The 9,885-nt window shown below is 41.7% G+C and overlaps 1 protein-coding gene and 1 pseudogene across 2 annotated transcripts; both read left to right on the top strand.

Moving 5' to 3' along the window:
- The first annotated feature begins 45 nt into the window (after nucleotides 1–45).
- On the top strand, nucleotides 46–4,470 carry srsf1b (serine and arginine rich splicing factor 1b). 2 transcript variants are annotated; one of them, XM_026181676.1, is made up of 6 exons: nucleotides 46–505; nucleotides 972–1,180; nucleotides 1,284–1,456; nucleotides 2,797–3,112; nucleotides 3,425–3,513; nucleotides 3,856–4,470. In XM_026181676.1, exons 1-4 carry the CDS (start codon nucleotides 315–317, stop codon nucleotides 3,007–3,009), a joined length of 786 nt encoding a protein of 261 aa, XP_026037461.1. In that variant the 5' UTR covers nucleotides 46–314; the 3' UTR covers nucleotides 3,010–3,112; nucleotides 3,425–3,513; nucleotides 3,856–4,470. The 2 variants fall into 2 exon arrangements, with proteins under 2 accessions (XP_026037461.1, XP_026037460.1); XM_026181675.1 differs by having other exon boundaries at nucleotides 3,425–4,470.
- Nucleotides 4,171–9,702, top strand: LOC113030936 (serine/arginine-rich splicing factor 1-like; annotated as a pseudogene).
- The last annotated feature ends 183 nt before the right edge of the window (nucleotides 9,703–9,885 follow it).

Here is a 9,885-nt window from a genome sequence, read left to right as displayed (position 1 = left end):
TCAGGTTACGGGTTACGCTTTAAACTGTAACCCCACTCTCCGATAGGTGGCGGTATACGCCTTTTAAAGCTAGACGTACCCTGTGAAGAAGAATCCGTTATCGGTAGCTTCTGCTTGCAACTTTTAGCCCTTGCTTATCTCGCTGTTTGAATTCCGCTTCGAAGTGTTTCAATTTTTATTAAGGTGTAGCTTAAACCGAATCTCTAACGCGTAGTTCGTACATGCCGCTTACTATCTAGGCGCCACTCTAGTCATTTTTTTACCAAAAGTTGATCTATTAGCCGGCTTGCTAACTTCCCTCGCGTTGCGCCATCATGTCTGGCGGTCTTATTCGAGGACCCGCGGGGAGTAACGACTGTCGGATATATGTGGGAAATCTCCCTCCCGACATACGTTCAAAAGACGTGGAAGACTTATTTTACAAGTACGGAAGTATTCGTGATATAGATCTGAAGAACCGAAGAGGAGGACCACCGTTTGCTTTCGTGCAGTTCGACGACCCGAGGTGAGCCGCATTGTCCCGCCGCCACGTCTGCCTGTTATCTCCACAGTTAGCCAGCTACACCCAAATAAGGGGACACAACGTGCGAGTTGACGGGATATAACCTGTAGCAAGAATTTGGTTTAGGAGAAGGTTTGAGTCGAGTAATTGGAGCTCTTTTTGGATTGTCGTGAAATGTGTGTTGTTGAGGCCTGCAGGAGGCCACGTTAATTGGCGGTTTACCCCGTTAAGTACCTGTGAATGTGCTTGCAAATGGGCTACTACCAAACCACTTTTTAGCTGATGGGTAATGATCAAGATACCAATTAAACGATTTAACAAACTATCTATCATCTATAAGTCCACTATAAGAGGCTAATTTCCTCCCCATTTTTAAATGGTCTATGACAAAGACTGAGATGCGAGTAAAACTGCATGTTTGTTTGCATTATTGGTATTAGATTATTCATTTCACTGTTCGATTTCACAGGGATGCTGAAGATGCTGTTTATGGGCGTGATGGATATGACTACGATGGCTACCGTCTGCGTGTGGAGTTCCCTAGAAGTGGAAGAGGAGGTGGTGGTGGTGGTGGTGGTGGTGCTGGAGGAGGGGGAGGAGGAGGAGGGGGAATGGGACCCCCAAGGGGAAGGTATGGTCCCCCATCCCGACGCTCGGAGAACAGGGTGGTTGTCTCAGGTGAGTGGTGTATTTTTCTATCTGAAGGTTGTGGTCTCTAGTTTAAAAGTGTGTAGTTGTATGTGTAAAGCTTACAAAACTTTTGTTGTTATTTACTTGTTAGGCCTTCCCCCCAGCGGGAGCTGGCAGGACCTGAAGGATCACATGCGGGAAGCAGGTGATGTATGTTATGCTGATGTGTTCCGTGATGGCACTGGTGTGGTGGAGTTTGTACGCAAAGAAGACATGACCTACGCCGTCCGTAAACTGGACAACACAAAGTTTCGCTCCCATGAGGTATGTAAATCCTCACATTGTCAGACTCTCTTAACTCATTCACTGCCATTGACGTCTATAGCCGTCAATGGCAGTGAATGAGTCAATGGGTTTAACTCATTCACTGCCAATGGCTGGCAGTGAATGAGTTAATAAGGACTAACTTGAAAAGCTTAGTCTTAAGAAGACGAAAAAAAGGTGACAACTGGACTTCTTTAGGCTTGCAAAGAGGTTTCACCTTTAATCAAACGGAAAACAAATAGTTACAGATATTTATGGTGTGTTCCTGAATAAGTCAGAATTTCTGTTTTCCAGTCAGAAATTTAATCTGGAACACCCCCTGAACTTGGATGTGCCACTTGTAAAGTCAGACCAGACCCAGGAACTAAATAATTCATAGGCAGCATACCTTGACAACAAAATGTAGCATTAACCCACCTTGGCTCATGTGCTGACTCACATGATCAGTAATGGGTCAATGATACTTGGAGCCGCTGCCAAAGGGAACAAATGCTGCTACACTTTAATTACCCGGGACTCTCCACCATTTGTTTTATATCATTTATTGATCTCACAAGGGAAATTGTTTTGTTACAGCGGCAGGATAAAGAATAAAAATTAGCCTGTTACAGAAAGACAGTTAGTTACAGTTTCACAGAAAATGTCAGGAATGTCGGCCTGAGGGAGAACTAACTCTTTTACCTCAGAATTGTGGAGTGGGTGAGATGGATTGTCCAAGATGGAGAGCAATTTGAGCGTCCTCCAAATTCTGGCCAATCATCGTTCCAACCTTGTGAATCAGTTGGCACTGATGCTTTTTCTTGCTCCTTATTGCTACCACAGATGGGTAGGAGACCTTCAGGATCACTTAGAACTGAAGGAGCCTGTTGGCTGCAAAGTGAAACGTCTTTGCAAACCTAAAGAAGTCTTGATGCCTTTTTTTTTTTTTTCTTCCTCCTTTATCTCCAATCTCTTAAAGCTGTTAAGACTACCATTACCCAGATGACTGAGAGCCAACACAGACATTGAAAAGCTTACTTAAACATTGTAAGGAATGTGACAGTTAATTTGCAGTAAGTAAAGCAAAATGCTCAACTGTAAAGATTTCCTGGTGATAAGAATCAATAATTGGCTTATCTGTTTTATATTAACAGAAACGATCTTACTGAATGATGAATTGGCTGATTATGAATGCAATTTAAAATTCTGATGTGTGGATTGGGGTTGTTGTGCAGCAGTATGTCTGTTTATTTATGACTAATACATCAACCAGGAAAAAATGTGGTTAGCTATTTCTGTATGTGGGTTTCATATAACAGGAAAAGGAATGGTCGGTGATGTGTGCTCATGTTTGTGTTCAGGGTGAGACGGCTTATATCCGTGTGAAGATGGACGGCCCTCGGAGCCCCAGCTACGGTCGCTCTCGCTCTCGTAGCCGCAGTCGAAGCAGGAGCAAGAGTGGATCACGCAGCTACTCCCCACGCCGCAACAGAGGATCTCCCCGATATTCTCCCCGCCGCTCTCGCTCCCGCTCCCGGTCCCATTCCCGCTCTCGCTCCCGCTCTCGCACCTAGGCAAGCCTGACCTAAGAGCCAGAGTGGAAATCTTCACATTACTCAACGAATCCTGTGTATTCATCAAGGATCATCTCGTGTGTCACCTATGTATGCTGTCATGGTGTGTGCTTCCTTCCCTAACCGACACCAACCCACCTGCAGTTTTATTTTCCATTCTAATTTTTGCAGACCAGTTGAGCGTGCACATGACCGAGTTTTGCTCCATTATTTCTTCTCTTCTCTCAAAACGTGTTCTGCTTCTGCTGTGTCATCTCTAATTCATCTCTGTACCGCTCTTCTCCTGATTGTCCTGGTTGAGTGTTGAATGTTTTTTGCTTCATTTGCAAAGATTCTTTTTTTTTTTTTTTTTTTTTTTACTTCCTTCAGGCGAAATACTGCTGTCTTTTTGACCTTCTTGTGTTTCTCTGTTCAGAGTTCAGAGGAACAGGATAGGATGGGAACAGAGGAAACAGTTCATATTAGGATAAACAGGAGGAGGAGGAGTCAAATGTGGCACCAATGGTATGATGGCTGTGCCTTGTCAACTGTGAAATTATAAGGCTGTTCATTTTTTCTTTTTTCAAAAAGCATAAATCTGACAATAGGGCCCAGTTTGAATGTTTTCAGTAGTTAAGTTTTTTTTTTTTTTGTTGGTTTTTTTTTGGGGGGGGGGTTTGGTGCTTTTTATCATCCTTTATCATACAAAGTAAATCTTTGTATTTTGGGCTTGATTATAGATGGTTTTCTCCTTTTTCTCAAAGTAAACTCCCTGGTAGCTGCATTTATTTACATTACTTCAAGCATTTTCCTGAAGGTGTGATTCTAACTCGCCTCCTTCTCTTTGGTTCTGCTGGTATTCTGAAGGTTTGGACTGGGCTCATTGTCTCACCATTCCGGAGCTGGATCAGGATTCAGGATCAGTTTAGGATTAGGCTTCAGGATGGATACATGGAGCAGGATCATAGGAGCGTTTTTACCGGGAGAAGATCCCGACCCCCTGGCCCTGTCCACATAAACCCATCAAACCGGAACCATTGTAGTGCGATATTCAGAGAAAATTGGCTTTCGAATTTTCCAAAATTTCCCTTTTTGTGTGGGACCTCACAGACAGACTTACTGGCTACACAGTGCCGCACCGTTTATTTTTATTTTTTAAATAATTAAAAAGAAGAGAAAAGCATGGATCAAATCCAGGAGGAGGGCTGGGAGGTGCAGGATGGATCCACACGCGTAAGGAGTGGTAAATAGTGGAAAACCGTTACCAGTGGAGGAGGGAGGGAGGGGTGAAGAGGGAAGTCTGGGAGGAGACAAGGGATCGTAACTTTAATGTGGTTTGTATCTTTTTTTTCTTTTCTTTTGTTTTTCTTTTTGGTCCAGTTTTTTTTTTTTTCTAGCGGTGGCTGACTTCTGGTTTTCTTACACATGATCTCGATTATCTCAAAGCTTTATTCTCTTTTAATAAAACGTTCTACAACATTAGATGAACTGACTTTTTTCTTTCACTGCATTAAAAATGGTGTGTACAGAGTATTTGAACATATTCCTCTAGGTGGCTGCTGTTAATTTCATTGTCTTAAAAATCTCATAGCTTAGCAGGAGCACTGTTTGCCAAGGTGCTACCTCTTTCAGATCTTTCAGTCCCGCACTCTACACTTCTTTGTCTCTTATGATGAAGCCAGATTTGCCTCATTCTTCTTCCTCTTGCCTGGTCCACTTTGACGTCTCCACAATGGATCATCTGCCTCCATCTCACCCTGTCCTCTATGACATCAGTCCTCTGTATATCCTACACTACATCCATGAATCTTCTCTGAGGTCTTCTTTTACTCCTGCCTGGCAACTCCATCTTCATTTGTCTAGTATAATAATGGATTGCATTTATATAGCGCTTTTCTAGGCACCCAAAGCGCTTCACAATTCAGTCACTGAATGGCGAGGTTGCCATATCGTGCCCTCGGCCCCTCTGGCCAATACCAGTAGGTGGTAGGGTAAAGTGTCTTGCCCAAGGATACAACAACCAGGACAGAGAGCTGGGGATCGAACTGGCAACCTTCCGGTTACAGATAAGCTTCTCAACCCCCTGAACTACAATCGTCCCACTATGCATCCTCTGCACATGTCCAAACCATCTCTGCCTTGTCTCCCTAACTTTGTCTTCAAATTAAGCTGTCCCTCTGATCTACTACTTTCTAATTTTGTCCATTCTGGTAATTTTCAATGACATTCTTAACTTCAACTTTGCCACCTCCATCTTTGCCTTCTGTCTTCTTTGCTTGTGCTGTCTCTTGTTAGTGTTAGGAAGCAGTGAGAGAAGAAAAGATTAACATCTTCCCCCACTCTTCTGTCATCTTCAGGCACATTATTGTGCAACAGCTCTGGAGGCAGTTGTTGGTAATCTGGTCTTGGACAGATTTTATGCCAAATGGCTTTCCTGACAGAACTCTTCCCGTTTGTCCAGGTCTGAGAGTGGGGTTAACGATATTCATTATTATTCAATAACTTCCTCAGGTGTTGGTTTACTTAAGTAGTTGAGCCTCAGGGTCATTTATAGCAACTGGGTTCGTATTCAGCTTCAGTCTTTCCTGCTTTCTTATCTCATCATCACATACCTATTTAAATAAAGGCATTTCTTTAAAAGAAAAAAAATGCAAGTATTTGATTGTGTCTGTGCCAGCACGTTTAAACTGTGATGGCTGAAAATCTAGTGGGTGCTGAAACACGACTTGTATAAATACTAGAACTATTTTGTCTCTCGCTCTCTTATCTAAGATCACGTTTTGTCTCGCACTTGTAGAAGCGGTCTGCCGCTTTATTACGTGTGCGTGTGACGTACGCTGTCCCTGGTCTCCATTCAGTAGTGTCATGATGGTCTTCCTCAGTATTGGCACTCATGTCACCAGTCCAGTCAAACTGTGAGCACATATTTTGTTTTTACAGATAACAGCTGTGTCTTTATTTATCTATTTTCCCCCTAACTGCTTGTTCGGGCCGCAGACGTTTAACTGTCACCCTAGCTCGCTGCTAGCGCTAGCACGCTAGGACGTGTTTTATAAATACGGAATCATTCGCGATATTGACCTGAAAAACCGGAGAGGAGGTCCGCCGTTTGCCTTCGTAGAATTTGAGGACCCGAGGTGGGCTGCAGTGCCACATTTTAACTCATGTTTACACCGAAATATCAGGACAGACTTTAAAGGTGATTTTAAAGCCAAAGAGATTCATGTTAATGCCCACACTTTAGAATTGTACTTCAGAATAAGCATGTATATTGAAATGGTTGTCATTGTTAATTTGGGTGACAATTGTAGGTAATTGTGCTTAAAAATGTTTTGTTTTTTATTTGTATTTATTAGTTTTGGGGCAATGTATGTGTATGGAGTCAACAAAATATCCACAAAAAACACTTTAAAACTATATATTGTATCATTATCTCTTCTAAGAAAACAGACAGTTTTAGGTATAAATGAGACAACAAAACCCCCTCCCAATAAATAAATAAATAAGCAATTAGTTTTTACAAGTATTTTAAGGATATAAAAGCTGAGGGGCAATGCTCTACACCAGGGGGACATTTGAACCCTCCCCTGTAGATTTGCCCCTGGTGTTAATAAGATAATATTGGTTTTAAATTATAAGCTCAGTTTTTTTTATGAAATCTTATTTCTACCACTAAGGAGGAAGAAACAAAGAGTTTTGACATATGCCATTCATAAGTCAAAACTCCAACTTAATACCTCAAAATGTCCTTATTCTTTTTCAGTTTCTGGTATTATTTCTCCAAAATATGAGTTAGAAAGTGGCAGAAATGAGTTTCCATAGATTTTAACCAACTAGTTTCACAGGTTCCGGATACAGACTGCTGGGTTTCAGATGTTTTCATTTTATTGGCTCTGTATTATGCCATAGTGACCAGATATTTGTAATATGGTCATCTCAGGTACACAGGTCTACTCCCACCTGTATTATCCAGAGATGTTTTCAAAGGTCTGCACAAAGACCCTATTATATAGATTATAATAAACAGATTAATTTGAACAGTAAACCTTGCAAAGCCTTTTAAAGTAGTATCCCTGGCACTTGCTTCACAAAGTTTGACCAAATTAAACTATTTGTCTTCAAAATGATTTACAGGAGAGTTGTTCTTTGAACTTATCAGTAGAAAAATAAACATCTGTAACTAGAATTTAGCTAAAACAGTTAAATAATTTTTTTAATTAAGTAAACACTATATTAAAAGTAAAATAAAGCAATTATGAAGTAAGATGAGCAAGATATCTTGAAACCTCATTGAAAACGTCCCTGTAAGTCCCCCTGATATTTCCCATTTGTATTTAATGAAATCCTTCATACCACTGGAAGTAGGCGGTCAGCTCTATTTCCAGCTTTTCTGTAAAAGTGTGTGTTTCAATTAAAAAATGATTGAACAGACAGAACATAGTTTGCTGTTTCAGCACCATGGAGAGTGACACTGGGACTGATGGGGTCTGAGTGTTTTAATAAAGAAATGACGTTTCTCTAAAAACACTTCCCATGTCTAATTAATGTGCACTGTGATTTATTTACACAGCTGTATTGGTCTCTCCATGTAAGAAGTGTCCTCAGAAAATTATGCCAATTTTAGATAATGTTGTAAAAGTAAATTAAGACCAATGTTGCAATTTTATTTTGGGTGAAGCAATATTTTTAATGCCTTCGGTTATTTATGGGTTTAATATAAAACACAGATGTGCTTTGCAAGTCTGAAAAGTGAAAGCAATTAAATCTGCATTCTATTTGATTGCCAACTAGGGGGCAATAACTGCAGTTTCAAAATACTTGGGTTCCTATGTAAATCTACGGGAAACTGGCTTTCTTACTTAACCTTTCTAAGCAATTTTTTGCTGAGTTTATGGGTTCAGTCACTCATTTGGGGTAATACCGAATTTAAAAAATTGAGTCACGGTTTTAAATCTTTCTCATACTAAGTTTCACAAAGGTAATGCTCATTGGCTAACCACTTAAGCATGTGGTTTCACAAAGAGAAGCTTCTTTCCTCATATCCTATTTCAAAGCACCAGCTTGACTGCGCAAAAATCCCCACCTCCAAGCTTTTTAACCCAGACTTCAGAAGCCAGTAGGTGGCAACACATTTTATACTGTCTGTGGTTGCATACTGTTTTGTCCTTACCATTTTTTTTATCATTGAGGGTAAACTGGACAACAAGACTACTCTAATTCGTCTGCACTACAAATGAGATAATGAAAACAGACCATCAAATTGCCTCTCTGAATCTTAAGAAAAAGTTGTATGCTTGTTGTTAGATTGGCTCAGTTTTACGTTAACACATTAAAGTGATATGTTGAGTCTTCAGTAGTCCAAAAGTCAAAAGTCGGTACCCTCTGTCATGTTCCGAGGAGTGCGTGAGTGTCAGTATCACTCTTCAGGGATGCAGAGGATGCTGTTTATGGACGTGATGGTTACGACTATGATGGCTACCGTCTGCGTGTTGAATTCCCTTGAAGTGGAGGTGGAAGGGGAGGTGGTGGCAGAGCTTTAGGAGCCCCAAGGGGACGGTATGGTCCCCTGTCACGGTGCTCCGAGTACAGGGTTATAGTCTCAGGTAGGCGCGTGCATCTTGTCACCTCGCATCTTATTACCTCCCCACCTTAATGTGTTACATTTCCTATAACATCCCTATTCTTCACGTCAGGCCTTCCCCCCAGCGGGAGTTGGCAGGACCTGAAGGATCACATGCGGGAGGCAGGTGATGTATGTTATGCTGACGTGTACCGTGATGGCACTGACGTGGTGGAGTTTGTACGCAAGGAAGACATGACCTACGCCATCCGTAAATTGGATAACACCAAGTTTTGCTCCCATGAGGTAGGTTAGGGTCGCTGCAATGAATAGCTCTGGGAGTAAATTTTAGGATTTAAATTTTCCAAGGTAAGTCCTGATACAAAATTTCGAGCAGGGAGAGTGAGGAAAATGGTGAAATTCTACATTAATGACACTAATCAGATGGTGTACAATGTTAAGACCATTTTTAATTTCTTTCGTGGAGATTCTTTGTAAGAGGGCAGCAATCTTTTCCAAATGTTTTTAACCACAATTAATGTAATTAAGCAGCTCTTTTGCCATTCCCGCTCTTCTGTTTGTATGTTCAGGGTGAGACGCCCTACATTCGCATAAAGATGGACGGCCCTCGCAGCCCCAGCTACGGTTGCTCACGTTCTCGTAGCCATAGTCGAAGCCGGAGCAACAGCGGGTCACGCAGCTACTCCCCACATCGCAGCAGAGGATCTCCTCACTACTCTCCCCGACGCTCCCGCTCTCGCTCTCGCACCTAGACGCCCCTCCTATGACATAAACCACCAGCTCATCCCACCAGCTCGTCTCAGAGTGGAGACGACAGACTTCACAGAACAGATCTCCATGGACCATTTGCTGTGTTAACTGTTTCCTGCATCTCTTGTGTGTTTCTTTTCCCCCAGATTTCTGTTGCGGGATTTATTTTGCTTTAGACCAGCTGAATTTTCCTGGTTTATGTATGTCCCCTTTACTTATATCCTTTTCTCACCCTTTTCACGCACAATGATCTAAACCTTTTTCCTGCAAACTTGTCCCTTCCTATGTGTGTACTCCTCCTCTTCCAGTTCCAACCTGTGTGTGGATTGTATGCTTTGTGTTTTGGTTTTTATACTGGGGTTGTTATGGATGTATATATATTAATATACATATATTTGTTACCAGCATTGCTTATAAAATTGTATTTTGACCCTTTCCCGTGTTTCTCTGTTCAGAGTTCAGAGGAGCAGGATAGGATGGGAACAGAGGAGACTGTTCATATTAGGATAAGCAGGAGGAGGAGGAGTCAGATATGGCACCAATGGCTGTGGTCTCTATATCTGAAA

This window comes from Astatotilapia calliptera, chromosome 10, assembly GCF_900246225.1.
Source record: "Astatotilapia calliptera chromosome 10, fAstCal1.2, whole genome shotgun sequence".
NCBI classification, from domain to species: domain Eukaryota; kingdom Metazoa; phylum Chordata; class Actinopteri; order Cichliformes; family Cichlidae; genus Astatotilapia; species Astatotilapia calliptera.
Note: the sequence above shows the minus strand (reverse complement) of the source record. Positions and strands in the feature narration are given on the sequence as shown.

Bases quoted from the DNA above. Each gene is read 5' to 3' on its own strand.
- srsf1b (XM_026181676.1), top strand. From the start codon at position 315: ATGTCTGGCGGTCTTATTCGAGGACCCGCGGGGAGTAACGACTGTCGG. The intron at 506-971 runs GTGAGCCGCATT...TCGATTTCACAG, and splicing joins GTGCAGTTCGACGACCCGAG to GGATGCTGAAGATGCTGTTT. The intron at 1,457-2,796 runs GTATGTAAATCC...GTTTGTGTTCAG, and splicing joins CAAAGTTTCGCTCCCATGAG to GGTGAGACGGCTTATATCCG.